Below are 17,766 nucleotides of genomic sequence, written 5' to 3' on the forward strand. Positions count from 1 at the left end.
TCTTACAACTAAATAAGAAACAGAATATATTTGCATGATGTTTAAAGATGATCTTAACGTTTGATTAAACTATGTACATGAAATAAGTTGTGTGCACAAATATCATCCGAGTCGCCTGTAACGAAACAAAATCCTTTAAATCGAAATTTGTAACATGTAATTCAAATGGAGATCACAAATGATCAATCGTCAACCGCTAACTCCAGTAACAAACGAAGTTGAAGAACGCGAATGACGTTCGATAAGCAACAACACTTTAGCAGCCTTCCTATGAAGATGTCCTTCTTCATGAATGCTCCGACCCGTTAACCTCACAAGACCCATTCTAGCCGTTGACCCGTACCGGTCAACCATTTCGGTCAACATAAAGACTTTCTCCAACACCTCTAAAGCCTCCACCTTTAAAGACTCCGAACCCCAATTCAATACCTCCAATATTGGAACCACAGCCCCGCTCTCGTGTAGCACATGGGTCCCTCTGCGCGGAGACTCCTTATCCACTAAAGTCGATAGCGTCTGTATCGCTTCGTAAGCTGTCGCGTGGACTTCCCCGTGTAAAAGTTTGACCAGCTCGGGTAACGCTTTCGCCTCCAAAAGACAAAACGTACTCTTCACGCTGCATATACCGCCATGAGCTGGGCATGTGTTGACCCGGGCTCGACCGAAGCACGAGCACCATTGACCCGTTGATGATGTCATCGTGAGCTCAGAGCTACGCATGGATAGATCACCAATGAGAGCAGCCGCTCGTGCCTTGGCTGTAACCGACCCGTTTTTAAGGAAGTCCACGAGTAAATTATACGCACCGAGTTCAACGACCATCTTCTGAGCCTCGATGTTGGTTGGATCCGTGAACCGAAAGAGTGCACTCAAAGCGTTTTCTTTAGCTTCGGTGTTTCCCGATTCCAGTATCTCTATAATCGCTTTTAGTCCTTCTAGTTCGATTAACTTACTTGTGAGTGTAACTTCTGATTTCGGTAGGTTTGCTAGTAAACCGACTGCGGCTTTTTGTACATCGGATTTGTTCGTGTTCTCTAGAAGACCGATAAACGCCTCTAATCTTCTCGGTTTTAGGAGAAACTCCGCCACTCCTAGCGGCTCGTGGTTGGAGAATAAAAACAAGAGGTTGATAGCAGCTTCACGTGTTTCACTATCGGCGTGATCGAGAAGATTTAAAACAAGAGAAATCCCGCCAGCTGTAAGAACCGCAGTCTTCACAAGCCCCGATTCGGATTCGCAAATATTGAAAAGAGAGCGTAAAACCGGCCTCAATACGGTACACGGTAGAAGCGAATTCTGTAAAAAGGCTAACAGATTCTCGACTAACGACTCGAGATTGAGTTGGGTTTTGTTCACGTCAACGAGAAATTTGATCCCGTCCCCGTTGGAAGAAAGTTTTTCCAGAATTTCCAAACATTTGGCGGGAATGATGACCGGGAAAGGGGTAGAACACATCGTGTCGACTATTAGAGGAACTCCACCGGCAGCTGAGAAAACGCGTTTGTTTTCGGAAACTGTTGAAAGCTTTACGAGCATAGATAACGATAGTTCTTTTGCTTCCAGGTCAGCGGATGCCATTTCGAGTAACGGTGGAATTAAACCGAGCTCGCATAGGACCTTTGTGTTGTGTTCTTCAAGCTCTAAATGAACAATCCGTCTTAGAATCGCCATTTTTGTTGATTTTGGACCTTTGGTAACATTAAAATCGATTATAAGCACAAGAGTTAATAGCCAAAATGGTCTCTGAGGTTTGCTCACTTTTGCCACTTTAGTCCAAAATTCAAAATTTTTAAATCTGGGTCCCTGAGGTTTGCATTTTGTTGCCATTTTAGTCCAAATTTCAAAAACCCCCCCTTTTTTACTGTTGCAACCAGCCTATTTTGTCCTTTTGCGCAGGGGTATTCTGGGTTCTTGATCTGAGTTTGTTATAATAACTCATAAAAATGACCAAAATACCCCTGCACAAAAGGACAAAATAGGCTGGTTGCAACAGTCAAAAAAGGGAGTTTTTGAAATTTGGACTAAAATGGCAAAAAAAATGCAAACCTCAGGGACCCAGATTTAAAAATTTTGGATTTTGGACTAAAGTGGCAAAAGTGAGCAAACCTCGGGGACCATTTTGGCTATTAACTCTAAGCACAATATATGTAAAATCGAACATTAAAAGCTGATACAGAAAGTTTACTAACCTTGAACGATGCAATCGACAAGAGGTTCATACCATTCTTCTTTGGCGGAAATAACAGCATTTTCTTCATCGATATCTACAAGTTCCTTCAAGATTTTGTGTGCTTTTTCGGATAACTCCGCCTCTGTACCCTTTAAAATAGTCACGAGAAACGAAACTGGATTACATTGCTGAGAAAGCTCTCGGGTGTAATCCACATTTTGACCCGATTCCTCAACCGCTATTTCATATATCAACTCTAATGCAGCTTTAGATGGAGTTGATTCATGCACTAAGCATGGCACTATGTGACAAAATCCCTTATTCTCAACCAAGAGATCCTGTTTAAAAAAAAAAAAAAAAAAAAAAAAAAAAAAAAAAAAGATCAAAAACTTAAAAAAAAAAAATGAAACTTTGATGGGTATTTTTTCTTTGAGTAAAATGCCATTTTCGCCCCTGAGATTTGGCCAGTTTTGCGACTTTCGTCCAAAGGTTTGTTTGTCCACATCTGGATCCAAAAGGCATTTCCGTCCATTTTTCTCCTTTAAGTCAGGGGTATTTCCATCTTTTTTGTTAACCTAAAGGTCAGTTTGGTCTTTTCAGGGGTATTCGGTCTTTTTACATACAGTTAAAAAGATCAAATTACCCTTTAAGTTAGCAAAAAGACGGAAATACCCCTGACTTAACGGAAAAAATGGATGGAGTTAACGAGCCAATGAAAATGGCAAGATTTCAAACCTTTTGGATCCAGATGCGGAAAAACAAACCTTCGGACGAAAGTCGCAAAACTGGCCAAATCTCAGGGACGAAAATGGCATTTTACTCATTTTCCTTCCTACAAAAGTCGCAATTAACCCTTTAAAACTAGAAGTTTGGCCAGTTTTGCGACTTTCGTCCAAAGTTTTGTTTTTCCACATCTGGATCCAAAAGGTATTTCCGTCCATTTTTCTCTTTTAAGTCAGGGGTATTTCCATCTTTTTTGTTAACCTAAAGGTCAGTTTGGTCTTTTCAGGGGTATTCGGTCTTTTTACATACAGTTAAAAAGATCAAATTACCCTTTAAGTTAGCAAAAAGACGGAAATACCCCTGACTTAACGGAGAAAATAGATGTGGCCAGTTTTGCAACTTTCGTCCAAAGGTTTGTTTTTCCGCATCTGGATCCAAAAGGTTTGAAATCTTGCCATTTCTTTAAGTTAGCAAAAAGACGGAAATACCCCTGACTTAACGGAGAAAAAATAGATGGAGTTAACGAGCCGGATGAAATGGCAAGATTTCAAACCTTTTGGATCCAGATGCGGAAAAACAAACCTTCGGACGAAAGTCGCAAAACTGGCGAAATCTCAGGGATGAAAATGGCATTTTACTCATTTTCTTTCCTACAAAAGTCGCAATTAACCCTTTAAAACAAGAAAGAAATTTATGTGACCTTGTTTCTTGCATGTCCTTCAACGGCATACTTTAACGTAACTAATACTTCGGTTTTAACTTGTTGGTTACGCAAGTTTGGGAGGATGTCGATAAGCAATACAGTGAGTCCACCAATCGAAATCCAATCTTTATTAATCGAACTTTCTTTTATAAGATCCCGTATTTGATAAACCGCATCTTCAACGCTTGAGTCATTTCTCGACATCAGTTTTGACTTGCACGATCGGATTATCATGCAGTAATTGAGCTCTTTCCATTCTTGAATCGACTGTCTCAACTGGATATTCGATCTAAACGACAAATCTTCAAGCGGCTCACCGGTTATGGGGTCGGTTTTTTCACCAGAACCGAACCATGCTTCGATAGCAACTCGTGAATATGCAGTACCGTTAGAGAGACTAACGGGATCAACCATAACGTTGTTAGTAATCCCACAAATGAATGCTTTAAAAGGTGGAATAGATTCCGATTTTGGATCATGGCCTTCAATCACACGTAACCGTTGCATGTATTGACCCTTAACATGCTCGTAATCCTGCGCAGCATCAGCTCGTGATAACAGCTCGATAATTTGCTCCAAAAGATAAACCTCGGCTCGTTCTTTTCGGTTTTCTGCTTCTTCTTTCTCTCTCTTGAAGCTGTCTAATTCTTTCCGAATCTCAGACGGTTCAACCGTCACGCCCACAGCTCGAGCTATGTCCACTATGATATCGTTCGCAAAACCGTTGTCGAGTTTTTGACTCGCAAGCCCCTGGTCTAACTTATCGAGGATTCGAATCTGAGACTGACACGTGGCGAATTCAGCTCGTTGCATCTCGTTTTGCAACCGCGTTACTTCATCGGATATCCCGGATAGGATCTCGGCGTTCGCAAGACATAAACTATTTAACGATTTTCCGATGTCTCGTGTTACATCTTGAACCTCTTTGACAATGTGCCTGCATTTAATTAACAAGTAGAAACGGCCTCGGTTTTTGTATTTTTCCACAAGGGCATTCGCTTTTTTGACATCGGTTTCGAGGTTTTCGAGGGCTTTTCTTGTGATTGGTGACTCGTTTAATTCTCCTAGCTCGAGTTGTTTTAACACACTCACGATGTCGAAAAGGTGAGCAGAAAGGGTCCGGAAACTCTCCTTTTCGATAACTACGTCTTTCGCAGCGTGAGCGGTTTTGATGACCTGGCTTATGGCCACAGCTAATATTGTACCGATTGGTAGGATTTCCGCCATCGCTGCTATTCGCTACAAGACACAAAAAAGAGCTAGAAATTGAAAGAACATAATCTTTAGAGTTAATTGCCCGGATGGTCCCTGTGGTTTCACGTTTTTTCACGTTTAGTCCCCACCTTTTGAAAATAGCACGTATGCTCCCTAAGGTTTGTTATTTTGTTACTCGGATAGTCCCCTGAGTAGATGCAGTTAGTTTGGGAATAGCATATATGATCCCTAGGGTTTGACATATTGTTACTCGGATAGTCCCCTGAGTAAATGTCAGGGGACTATCCGAGTAACAAAATGACAAACCATAGGGAGCATACCTGCTATTTCCAAAAGGTGGGGACTAAACGTGAAAAAACGTGAAACCACAGGGACCATCCGGGCAATTAACTCTAATCTTTATCAGTAAACTGCTTTTACGAGTAGGTAAAGTGGCAATAACACCCCCATATGGTCCAACAACTTATTAGTGTTTTGTAGTTTTAGAATAAAAATTGATGTCGATACAAGGATACCATAGATTTCGGTAACCAAGGGGCTGTTTGGTAGCCTCTTTGTGATTCCATTAAGAGGCTACCTCTGAATTGGTCGGAGGTAGAGTGTGTTTGGTTCACTTAAAACTTAAAAGACGCCTCTTAATGGTTCATGGCACCTCTTAATGGGTAAGTTTTAGAAACATACTGATCCATTAAGAGACTACGGGGCCGTTTGGCAACATCTGAATGGTTAAGTGCTGAACCAGTAAGAGTAAGAGGTCTGAACCATTAAGTGCTGAACCAGTAAGAGCCTATATAATGCTAACTGTTCAGAGGCAAATGTCTGACCAATTCAGATTAGAGCTTAACCATTCAGACCTCTGTATAAAACTTAACCATTCAGAGGCAAATCTCTGAACCATTCAGACATCTGCTCGTGAAACAAATAGTCTGAACCATTAAGTGCTGAACCAGTAAGAGGTCTGAACCATTAAGAGACTCATTAAGAGGTAAACAAACAGCCCCGTAGGGTTGCTAAGTTCTAGGCTCCACATTATGAAATCAAAATGAAGCACTTGATTAAAAATGTAATGCTAACTACTAACTCATAGCATATGACTTAATGAGAAATGATTAAGATGCCAATATATTTCAAGAACCACGGGTAAAAATCAATCTCGATTCATTTTGATGCAGTTAAAAGCTATATATAATTGAAAAAAAAAAAGAAAAATAAGTTTTTTAGAAGACTAGTACATCAAAAGGGCATCTTTGTCTTTGTCGGGGTCTCAACGGAGCAGCCTATCTATCTTCCGGGATAGACGAAAGGTTTACCCCCATTCTACCGTTCCCATACCCTACAAATAGCTTTTGCTATGCGTGGGATTTACTGAGCACGTATTGTTTTGTAGGGGTGAGAATTTATGACGAGACACGAAAACTGACACAAAATTTGCGGGTTTGGGTTTAGTATATATGGGTTTTTGTCAGATAATCCTTTTAGCTACCGCACGAAGAAGTAGGTCTCTTGTTCAACATTGCAAGAACTTCATAAGGAAATCATCACCATCTCATACTCAGTAAATCCCACCAATAGCACGGCTAAGGTAGGGTCTGATGAGGGTAAGATGTAGACAGCCTTCCCTCTACCCCGTAAAAATAGAGAGGCTGCTTCCAATGAGACCCCCTGGCTCGATAGTAGTTTTGCATCAAGCCTTGGACAAGACAAAGGCCTATTAGTGCATGTACTCCCTTATCTTTCGGCTATCAACGCCACCACATGATGCATGATTAACCATCCCCCTCTGGCCTTCTTTTAACCTTATTTTCACGAAATTAGAAAATAACGTTAAAATTAGTGCACTTTCACTTTTGCCCCCCGATCACCCGCACATATATACATTATATATGCATACTGCAAGCAAGGCGTAGATTTGGATGATTTAAAACCCTGACCCCCCCCCCCCCCATAACACACAGACAACCACTTGTTTAAACATATAGGCATGAGATCTCAAATCTACTGGACTAGTAGTTGCAACTTTATTCTATAAAAGAGCTTAACAAACAAGCCATATATATATATATATATATATATATATATATATATATATATATATATATATATATATATATATATATATATATATATATATCTCAAAATAAAGTAATCATGTATTGACATCAGATTACTAGCAAACACAGGTAAAACACAACAACTGACAACAAAAGCATGTCAATCCAAACGTCACAACCGAGTAAGCAAATCATCAAACACTTGGTGGGCATGAAACCATACTTTCAAAACCATAGCAATTTCAACATTTTCAACATCAGAAAACTTCAATTAAAAGGCAACCCAAGTGCAATTTCTTCATTTACTTACAAGAACTACAATCAAGAAACGCAAATGGGTGTTGCAGAAGTACCTGTAAACAGCTGAAAATGGGTCTTGAAAGGTTGATTGTGCATAGTAGAGAGGGTGTTAACGTTTAATATGGTGATGAAAGAAGGAAGGAAGGAAGGAAGACCGAGTTTACTTGTAAGTCAATTGGTGTCGGTGAAATTTTCATAGTCGTTGATGATGTCAAAATTTCGAGTCGTTTTCCCACGAAATTTCTCATGAATTTAACCCGTTTCTTACGGTTTTAAGGAAGAAGAGTGAAAACTTCTTCATCCAATTATATTATTTGTTTAAATTGATATAATTGCACTCTTATTGAAACTACTATTTTACCCCATGTTTTGATTGGTATCGATTTGGTTCATTACCTTTTCAATGGTATGAGTACTTATTCGTTGATAACCTTCGAAGATTAAAGTGCTAGGCGTAAGTAACGTTACTAAAGTTGAGATGTCGTCTTATATATTTGTATATTTTTTTAACGGTGAATTTCATGTATAAGGTTATCACACTCTCTAAATCGGAGAGTCTTATATTGCTCCACTTTGGCTAGACTAGACTATGTTGTCTTAACCGGGTTCATGCTGGCTTCAAAGTTTGGCTTTTTTGGGCATTCTCCCGCGAAACCATACCGTCGGCTGCCACTTGACAGTCGTTGCGCCACCACAAGAGCAGAACTCTCTAGCGTAACACACGGTGGGATGAAAACCCGGTTGGGCTCGGGAATCGAACTGACAACCTCACACAAGGCCTAGTCCAAATCCTTTACTACCTATATCCACCCCAATATGACACAAGTAAAAATTTAATTTAAGTTTCCATTAAAAAATCCAAACCTTTTACCACTAAACCACAAGTGGGAAATGTCTTATATATTTGTTAGTTAGAGAAAGGTGTAATTGAAAATGTGGTAAAAGATAAAAGGCAACTATAGGTCTATAGGTAACACTTACCTTTTTATTAAATAATACTATTTAATACTTTTATTATTATATTTTCTCTATATTGCACCACAACCATTTTTAAAATATATTAAAAAATTATAAAAGGTAAACAGTGTCCCCTTAAATTTACAGATGAAAAGTAACATTTTTTCTCTCCTCTACTCACAATCACTTTTTTATAAAATAAAAACCACACTCACATAATTTGAGGGGTTATATGTGAATGCTCTAATATAGTTGTCTAATTTGAGATGTTTGAGAAAGTTTGATTCGGACAGTTTTGAGGAATAAGGAGATCGGCCAAACTGCTAACTATGATTTCGGAGAAAGACAACGAAACCAATCATGTTGGTTGGGTTGACCAAACCAAACCGACCGGTTTTCAAGTAGCGATTTTAGACAAAAAGAAAACTAATTTTCAAAGGCTTTATTTGGTAATGAATTTTTATAAATGATAAGATGTATTCATGAATACAGTATATGTAGTACACGACTTTATATTCTAAAGTGAAATAAATAATAATAACTCTTAAATGGCTCGTTTCAAGTTTCAAATCATAGATCGTTATAATCGAACCATGAACATGTCGTGTATCTTAGAAACAGGCCAAGATGGCCAACTTTCTTCTGCTTCAACTGAATAGTCGTTTTGATTATCAAAACCCCTAATTAGTAACATTGTACACACCCTTTTCTGACATTAACTATTGTACATATATACAAAAAACTTGTGATTTTCTATAAATTAGTAACATGGCTTGATGTTTAGAAAATGCAAAAAAATATATATATGTATATTAGTACCAATGTGACTTGAATGCGAACACTAAAACCCGGATATAAGTGAAAATCTAAATGATTTTTATAAAAGTACTATTAAGGAGAGGGCGTCATGCCTCATCCACCTTTTGTACCGCTCCAACACCCGCTTTCAGCAATTCCTTTTTGTCATCAGTATGGCAATCCCCGCTTCCAAAACTTTTATTGTATGAGGTGTTCCCGCATTGTACCGCCATTTCCGCCTCACCCATGCCGCATTGCATCCCCTCCCCCTACCTTTAGACTACACGTTATGGGCATGGAGAGGGGAGGGCAAAGCCACTCTACGCCACTTACGCCCCAAAGCGTTGCCTCTCTTGATGACAAGATCTCCATGAGCGTTGCCCCTCTCCCAACTTGATTTTTGGGGCTTTTGCCCTTGCCCTTCATCACACACTTCCCTTTTTTATTCGAAGGGCAAAGCCCACATGGTCTACGTGGCAGATCGCTTCCCTTTTTTATTTGAAGGGCAAATCCCACATCGTCTACGAGGCAAAGTTGAGGCTTTACCCTTGCCCTCATGACTCCATGTAGTTTTCGGGTTTTTAAAGCATACACTGAACTTCGTATTTGTATTTATAGTATTTTAACGCTTCTTCGAGCCGGAGGTCTCACTGGAAGCAGCCTCTGTTCCTACGGGGTAGAGGTAAGACTGTCTACATCTTACCCTCCTCAGACCCTACCTTAGCTTTGCTATTGGTGAGATTTACTGAGTATGAGTATGATGAGTATTTTAACACTTCTACCTAGAGTCTATACCTAAATCCACACCAAAACTTGAAGTGTGTCTAATATCATAAAACTGACTTTTAGGCGGGTCATCACACTAAGCCCCTATAGATCTTGAATAAAGCTACAAATGTCAAGCGTTTTAAAATGTCAATTTTGGTTCTAAAATCTTGTAGTAAAATGTCAATTTTGGTTCTAAAATCTTGTAGAAAGCTCCCTGTTCGGTTCGTTTGATTCAAAACCAAAAGTATGAATTAGGATCATCGAAGGACTAAACCAAACCACGAATAGCCAATTCGGTCTATTCTCACCAGTTATATGAACTTTCCGGGCCAACCAAAGTTGCCCAAACGCTTGATAAAAACCGTTGAAATCCATCAAATCTACAATAAATACTTTCATTTTCACACAATATTCATATACAATTGTGTGGATTTCGTGTTTCCACACCCATCTTATCTTATGTGCCAGCAACTGGACCACATAATCATTTGACCTTGACTAACCATAGATATGTAAATGTTAATGCCATAATTGTCGATTACAACCACATGATTTCAGATAACAGAATTACATGAAAGTAACCGATGCACGTTTTATTGAAATTTGACAGCAGATAACATGAACTAGAGCACATGTTCATGATGGAATAGCGATATTAGGCAAACGGTATTGTCTAAAAGCTTACAACTTTACGGCTCATGATTGTGTGCCTCGCTTGCGAGCTATCTCCCGAGCCATTTCTCTTAGTTCCTCTGGTGATTGTGGCCTTGGTCCCTCCGGAGGGTACACGACATATTGACGCTTCAAAACAAATACAAGTGATTCATAACATAGAATTTTTTGAAAAAACCGTCGACTAGAAAATAAAATCTATTACAAGTACTGCATGTTGATGTTAGAACTTTAGTGAAATAGAGTAAATTACACAAATAGATGTGGTAAGAGCATTCACATTGGAGCCTCTATCTCCATCTATATAATTTAATCAAAAAGCACATTTTTCTCTAAATTAAGTTTACTTTTCAAAAAGAGTAAATTACGTTTTTGGCCCCTGTGGTTATATCATTTTTACTATATTAGCCCAAAATAAGAATTTTTAACATATCTGCCCCCATGGTCTCTATAACTAACCATTTTGGCCCCTAAGTCAAACCATTTTGGCCCCCATGGTCTCTATAACTAACCATTTTTTTGGCCCCCATGATCTATAGACTTAGGGGCCAAAATGGTTAGTTATAGAGACCATGGGGGCAGATATGTTAAAAATTCTTATTTTAGGCTAATATAGTAAAAGTGATATAACCATAGGGGCCAAAAACGTAATTTACTTTTTCAAAAACCTCTCATATCCAACTCTCTATCTATCTCTCTGTCATACTCACAATCACTTATTTTATTATTTCTTTCTCTTTCCTACACTCGCAATAAATATATAGAGGCACGGATATGAGTCTCTAAATATAGAGGTTTACTTTAATATCTATGAAACTTTCTCTATTATAGAGATTCCAATGTAGTGTCGGTTTTGTTGTCTGCTCTATTTCTTCCTCTATATTATATAGAATGTACTAATATAGAGGTTCCAATGTGAATGCTCTAAGTCAAAATTTCACTTTTTATTCCAACTTTTGAGAAATTAGGCATATGGTCCCGACTATTTGCTCAACCGTAAAAATGACGTTTGAAAGTATGGTGAGTTGATGTAAAATGATCAATTCAACCCTTAAACTAATAAATATAAATAAAATCCTAAAAAGCCAGTTAATGACCCCCACCCTCACCCCACCTTCTTTCTCCTATCAACGAACCCATCCCTGTGTCAAATAATTGGCACAAAGATCTCATAAAATTGGTTCCACACTCCCACCTCCCTTTACCCATGGTTCCCAATATCACCGGGTTGACCACCATCCTCCCCAACCGCTGGGTTTTAAAAAGCACGCCTGAGGCGCGAGGCGCATCAAGGCGCAAGCCTTGGCGCCTTAGGTAGCCCGAGGCGCGCTTTTTACGGGAAGCTCCAAAAAAACGCAAATTTTGGGGGTTTTTCTGGCCTGAGGCGCGCACCTCATGTACATAAGGTGTTTTTATGCTGTTTTTAAGCATCAAACTGTTGTAAGATAGGGTTTTTGGCTTGTACTTGTAGGTAAAATCATATATATAAACCTTATTTATAGCTATATTTTGGATAAGTGATGCTAAAAACCTATGGGATATATATAAAAAATTATATAATCACTTTGCGCCTCGGGTACGAAAAGCCCACTGCTTTTGCGCTTCCCGCCTCGGTTTTAGACCCTGTCGCTTTTGTGCGCCTCTCGCTTTTTAAAACCAAGCCCAACGGTCAAATTTCCATGCTCTACAGCATCAACGGTAACCCAATTCTCCCGACTGTTAAATCTTACACCCCCCCCCCCCAACTGTCAATTGGGTTGAATACGAAGGTAACCCCGTTCTCTTCCCTCTTCAACAATCCCTCAACACTCTAGATCAGACTGACGGTTGTGCTCTAGTTTACCCCTTACCTCTCCAGGTCCAGAGATCATGCATGACATGTTCGATATGTGAATTTGGGTTGTTAAACAAAACGGACGAATTTCTATGTGTGTTCATATGTTTGACGTATCATCTTTTTGTGTATGTATGGTTTTCTCTTGATTATGAATCCGAATATCCGCAGATTTTCAAATCAATCATGTTTTCATTCTGATCACACTGTTCTCGGTTGAAAATGACTATGCAAATTTGTACCAGGCCAAGCCATTAAAGTGCATTTGGAAAACAATTAGAAAACAATTATAGCAACCCTAAACAAGCCTGGAATCAACCTAAAACCTATGCAGTTAAAGCGGTCCAGAATCGAATAGCGGTCAAGGTCCGCTATATGATATATAGGTTATAGCGGTGGTATAGCGGTGATATAGCGGTAATTTTTATACCATGCATAACTTATGTATTTTTATATATATATATAAATATATCTTTGAAAAATATTAATATTAATAGTAATATCAAAATTCATAGTAATATCATTCCATTATCAAAAACCTGTTGCAAATCAAATACTAATAGTAACTTTGAAGTATTTAATTTAAAAATTAACACAATCAAACACCGTTACTGCTATAACCACTATAGGCCACCGCTATTTGGACCGCTACACACCCTGAGGTCCGCTAACCGCTATAGCACCGCTATTGACTGCTTAGCCTAAAACAACCTAAACTAGCCATAAAGAAGCCTAAAACACGTCTAAAACCCCTAAAAACTGTAATTTTAGACTATAGGTCTCACACTTTCACCTAAAAAGCCCCTCGCTTTTTAAGCACCTTGCACAGAAGCCCAAGGCTCACCCTTTGAGCCTTGAGTGCACCTTCGACAACTATGCACCCGTGTTCAATGACTAGAGGTGGTGAACAATGGTGACAGACGAGAGAGGAGAACAAGAGATTCGTGGGGAAGACTTGGGCAATTTTAAATTTTACAAAAGGCGACAGTTTAAAAAATCTAAAGCCAATAACGTCCGTCACCTCCAGGGACCAAATGTGCTACAGTTGAGCAAAGAGTTGTGACCATATGCGTAATTTCGCAAAAGTTGAAACCCTAAGTGAAATGTTGACTTACCACAGGAATTCAATTCATTAAAATCAACATCACAAGCATAAATTGCTGAACTGTAACAAAATACTTACAGCACCCATGAATTTGGTAAGATTCTTAGTGTTATTGGCGAAGAAATACATAAGCCCGATCGGAACCGTAACGTACACCGCGAACTTCGCAATCTCCAAAACACCTTTCGATGTACCCAAGGATGTCATCGTTACCGTCTACAACAACTGAAATCAAACTCAATTTCACTAAGTCGATTCGTTTGAAGCTCGATCAAAACCCTAAGTCCCTAACAGTACAATGCATGCAAGTCTAGCAAAATCGGCCAGACGAGTCACATAACAGATTCGGATTGAAACGTTCATTATAGAAAAAAGTAGCAACTATATCTAACAATTAACACATGATGCAATTATGTATGATGTATCAGGTTCAATCAATTGTATACACACAGCTAGCAATACAGGGGTGAGCAATAACTGAACCGTTAACCAAAACCGAACCGAAAACCGACAAAACCGATACGAAATTAACCGAAAATCGGTTATCGGTTTTTTTTTTGTACCATCGGTTAACCGAAATTAACCGAACCGAAACATTTAAATCTTCATATATTTCTAGCTTTTATACCTCCATTTCACGTGTTATACTTCCATTTCATGTATTTATATCTCCATTTTATTTATTTATTTATGGATCCAATTCATGTATTTATACATACAGGGGAAGGTTCATTGAGGAACACTAAAAAAGTGGGGAACAGCGGGGAACTGATTCAAACAAACTCCGATTGGACTCATTCCAGCGGCGTTGGAAACGGCTCGTTGAACCCTAACTAAGATCTCTTAACCCTAAACCCTAAATCCTAACTCCTAAACTCTAAACCCTAAAGCTAAAAAATAAGGCTAAAACCTAAGCTAAACCGTAAAATCTAAACTATAAACCCTAAAGGCTAAACCTAAACCCTAAACCTAAACCCTAAACACTAAAGCTAAACCCTAAACCCTAATGCTAAACCCTAAAGCTAAACTCTAAAAGCCAAACCCTAATTTATTTAGGGTTTAGGGTTAAGAGATCCTAGTTAGGGTTCGACGAGCCGGTTCCAACGCCGCTGGAATGAGTCCAATCGGAGTTCGTTTGAGTCGGTTCCCCACCGTTCCCCACTTTTTTAGTGTTCCCCAATGAACCTCACACTATACATCTATATCATGTATTTATACCTCTGTTACATGTATTTCTAAACAAAAATTTTAACCCATGTTTGGCTTGGTTATTAATCAAAATTAACCGAACCAAACCGAAAATCGACAAATTAACCGAATAAACCAAACCAATTAACCGACGACTTCGGTTACGGTTTCGGATAATGCTAATAACCGAACTGAACCGTACACACCCCTATCGTAAACCATTCGGTTCGATTTGCTTAATGTGCGGTAATAAATCGATAACTAAACTTAAATTATAATAACAAACTGATATCAGTTGCTTAGAACTAAAGATATCAACCAATTTAACAATTTAAACTCATCTGAGTGATGAGTTTTCACACAATTTCATAAATTGAACACCTCCGATCCAATATTTCAAAACTTCTTCAGTTATTACCAACACGAATCCGTTTAATTGAAGAAATTAAAGATGTTCTCTTTGATATAATGATATTATCTTTAAAAAGTGATGCTACAGTAGTGATTTAAGAAGTGTAAATAGGGCAATATATAAAGGATAATTAGGTTGAAAGAAACCCTAACCTGAATCGCGAAGAAGATAGAAGATGATTCCACCTGATTGAAGTGGTAGGTTTAGCGAAATATACAGAACAACTGTTACTGTTCTTCCCTCTTTTCTTCTATCTTGTTCTTTTTTAGTAGTGTCGGGTTCGAACTAGGCTTAAATGTTTGGGCCTGAACAACTAGGCCCAGTATCTTACATTCTTACAACTGGAAACAAAGCTATGTGGGCCGGTTTGGATTGGTTTGAAACGTAAATTTTAAAGATAAAAAACACTCGTTATTATAGTATTTTTTTCTGAAAAAAAAGTTACGTATAAAAAGTTATTGACGTTTAAAAAAAATGACGAGGAAAACTTGCATGTGCATGGAGGTTGGTGGCATTTTCTTTATTTAAACAAAAAGACACTGTTACCCCATAATCTTAGTCAAATTAGTCAAAAGTAATAAAACTTAATTTACATTTTAAGCCCTTTTTGATCTCAACAATTAATTACAAGATCTAAATGTTTAAACACTTCTTACATTTCTCACAAAAAAAAACCCTTTTTACAATAACTCCACACATTCAGATATATTTAATCCCATCAAGATATTAATTTCTACGGTAGCACTAGAGGTGACAAAAAAAACCCAAAAATCGAAACATTTGGGACGGGTATACCCGAAACCCGACGGGTATGGGATTGGGATAAAAAAACATTTTCCGCAGGTATGGGACGATTATGGGATCATGTGATACCCGACCTTATGACCCGAAACTATATACCCATTTACCTGGAAACGTTTAACTAGAACATATGGTCATTGCTGAAAATAAACTTTTTTTTAGAATATATATATATTTTGAAGACATTATTTATAAATTATATGCTACGGAATACAAAATTATTTTAATATTATAATACACTCGAATTTTTAGATGTCTTAAATACTTTAATGGTGACAATGAAATTTATCATAATTTAATATATTGTACAGATTTAAAAAATATAAAATTATAAAAGAAAGTAAAATATATATATATATATATAAAAATCTCAATGGATATTTTTACAAAGATTAACGGGTATACCTAATATCTACGGATATGCCGATATAGGGATGAGCATATGGGACTTGGTACCGAACCGGTACTGATACTGAATTTCCCATACCAATTTTTTCCGGTTCCGAATCGATACCCACTTTTTGGTGTTTTCAGCATCGGTACTTTCAGCGTGGTACTGGTATTTTACCGAATTTTACCTTCAAATCCGGTACCGTGCCATGCCAAACTTTTTCGGTACCGGTACCCATATTTGGCGAATTTTGGTACCGGTACTTTTTGTACCTATACCAAGTTCATCCCTAATGCCGATACCTGACTGGTAATAAGCCAGATATGAGACACCGAAATTAGCCAACCTAGCCCATTTTCATCCCTAACTAGCACAGGTTGTATAGACCATGTTTTGTGTCAACTTAACGTCTTAACCTAACCAGTTTTATAAAAAAAAAAAAAAAAAAAAAAAAAAAAAAAAAAAAAAAAAAAAACCTACATGTGTTTTAAGGTGTTGTCATCCCAAATTCCATTTTAATCATAAAATATATTAGTATTTCCAATGGATTAACATATTATATATTTATAGCGGTTAAAAAATACTTCTTATTATATCCTGGTAATAAGTTCATAACAAAAAAAAAATTATAACGTTATCACTTAACCGCAACAAACTTGAACCAAATAACCATCTAAAGTTCACAACTGATTGCTTCAAGTTGTTTTGGTTATGTGTTCTATAATAAAATTCGAAATCTTAAATTCATTAGTCATTACCTCAATTTTCAATATAAAAAAACGACATAGTTTTCTATAACTTCAATCAAATTCAAGGTTTCTTAGTTAGAGATTTTAGGTTTTAGGGTTTAGGTTCACCTTTATATCAAAGGTTGATGTTCATCAAACACTTTGACATAAATCACTAATCTTTTCCTCACATAAGTTTATTATGATCCGAGCTAACAAAACATAAACACTTTACATAAAATCACTAATTTGTTCCTCACATAAGTTTATTATGATCCTAGCCAACAAAAATAATCAAACAATGTATTGTTGTCTACCGTGGCGGAACCAGAACAATTTAGCTAGGGGGTCATCATAAGCTTATATTTTATACTGGTTCAAATTATGGGGTCCATCTCTAAGTTTATTCTTCAAAAACTCAAAATTTATAAATAAAAATTAAAAAAGTTCCGGTGACCGGAGGGTCAACGGACCTTCTTGACCCCCCTCTGGTTCCGCCCCTAGTTGTCTACTCTTTTAAGCAATCTTATCATCTTTATCATATTTATCTTTATATATTTTAGAGTAAATTGCCATTTTAGTCCCTGAGGTTTGACTAAAATTGTCACTTTAGTCCAAATAGTTTTTTTCTTGCCATTTTAGTCCAAATAGTTTTGTTTTCTGTCATTTTAGTCCCTGACTTTTGAGATTTTTTTGCCATTTTCATCGACCACCACCACCTCCCACCACCCATCCCATCACAACCTTCTATCATCGCCACCACCTGCCTACACTGTCACCACCCACCCCACCACCATCACCACCCACCATTTCCACCACCACCGACCACTTTTCCGCCACCCACATCATCAACCAACACCACTGCCATCATCATAAAACCAACAACCACCGCCATCATCTTCACTGTAAATCGGCACAACAATATCCTCATACCATCGCACCTACATAAA

The 17,766-nt window shown here is 37.9% G+C and overlaps 2 protein-coding genes across 3 annotated transcripts; both read right to left on the reverse strand.

Moving 5' to 3' along the window:
- Positions 1-9: 9 nt before the first annotated feature.
- Positions 10-7,404, reverse strand: LOC110900231 (U-box domain-containing protein 44). 2 transcript variants are annotated; one of them, XM_022147138.2, is made up of 4 exons: positions 7,216-7,404; positions 3,594-4,835; positions 2,190-2,508; positions 10-1,688 (listed from the first exon to the last, which is right to left on the reverse strand). In XM_022147138.2, exons 2-4 carry the CDS (start codon positions 4,821-4,823, stop codon positions 190-192), a joined length of 3,048 nt encoding a protein of 1,015 aa, XP_022002830.1. In that variant the 5' UTR covers positions 4,824-4,835; positions 7,216-7,404; the 3' UTR covers positions 10-189. The 2 variants fall into 2 exon arrangements, with proteins under 2 accessions (XP_022002830.1, XP_022002831.1); XM_022147139.2 differs by lacking the exon at positions 7,216-7,404 and having other exon boundaries at positions 3,594-5,034.
- A 2,651-nt stretch (positions 7,405-10,055) lies between these two features.
- On the reverse strand, positions 10,056-15,170 carry LOC110900230. The gene is made up of 3 exons (XM_022147137.2): positions 15,049-15,170; positions 13,375-13,521; positions 10,056-10,486 (listed from the first exon to the last, which is right to left on the reverse strand). The coding sequence occupies exons 2-3, from the start codon at positions 13,501-13,503 to the stop codon at positions 10,382-10,384; spliced, it is 234 nt and encodes a 77-aa protein (XP_022002829.1). The 5' UTR covers positions 13,504-13,521; positions 15,049-15,170; the 3' UTR covers positions 10,056-10,381.
- Between the last annotated feature and the right edge of the window lie 2,596 nt (positions 15,171-17,766).

Source organism: Helianthus annuus, chromosome 13 (genome assembly GCF_002127325.2).
Source record: "Helianthus annuus cultivar XRQ/B chromosome 13, HanXRQr2.0-SUNRISE, whole genome shotgun sequence".
Classification (NCBI taxonomy): domain Eukaryota; kingdom Viridiplantae; phylum Streptophyta; class Magnoliopsida; order Asterales; family Asteraceae; genus Helianthus; species Helianthus annuus.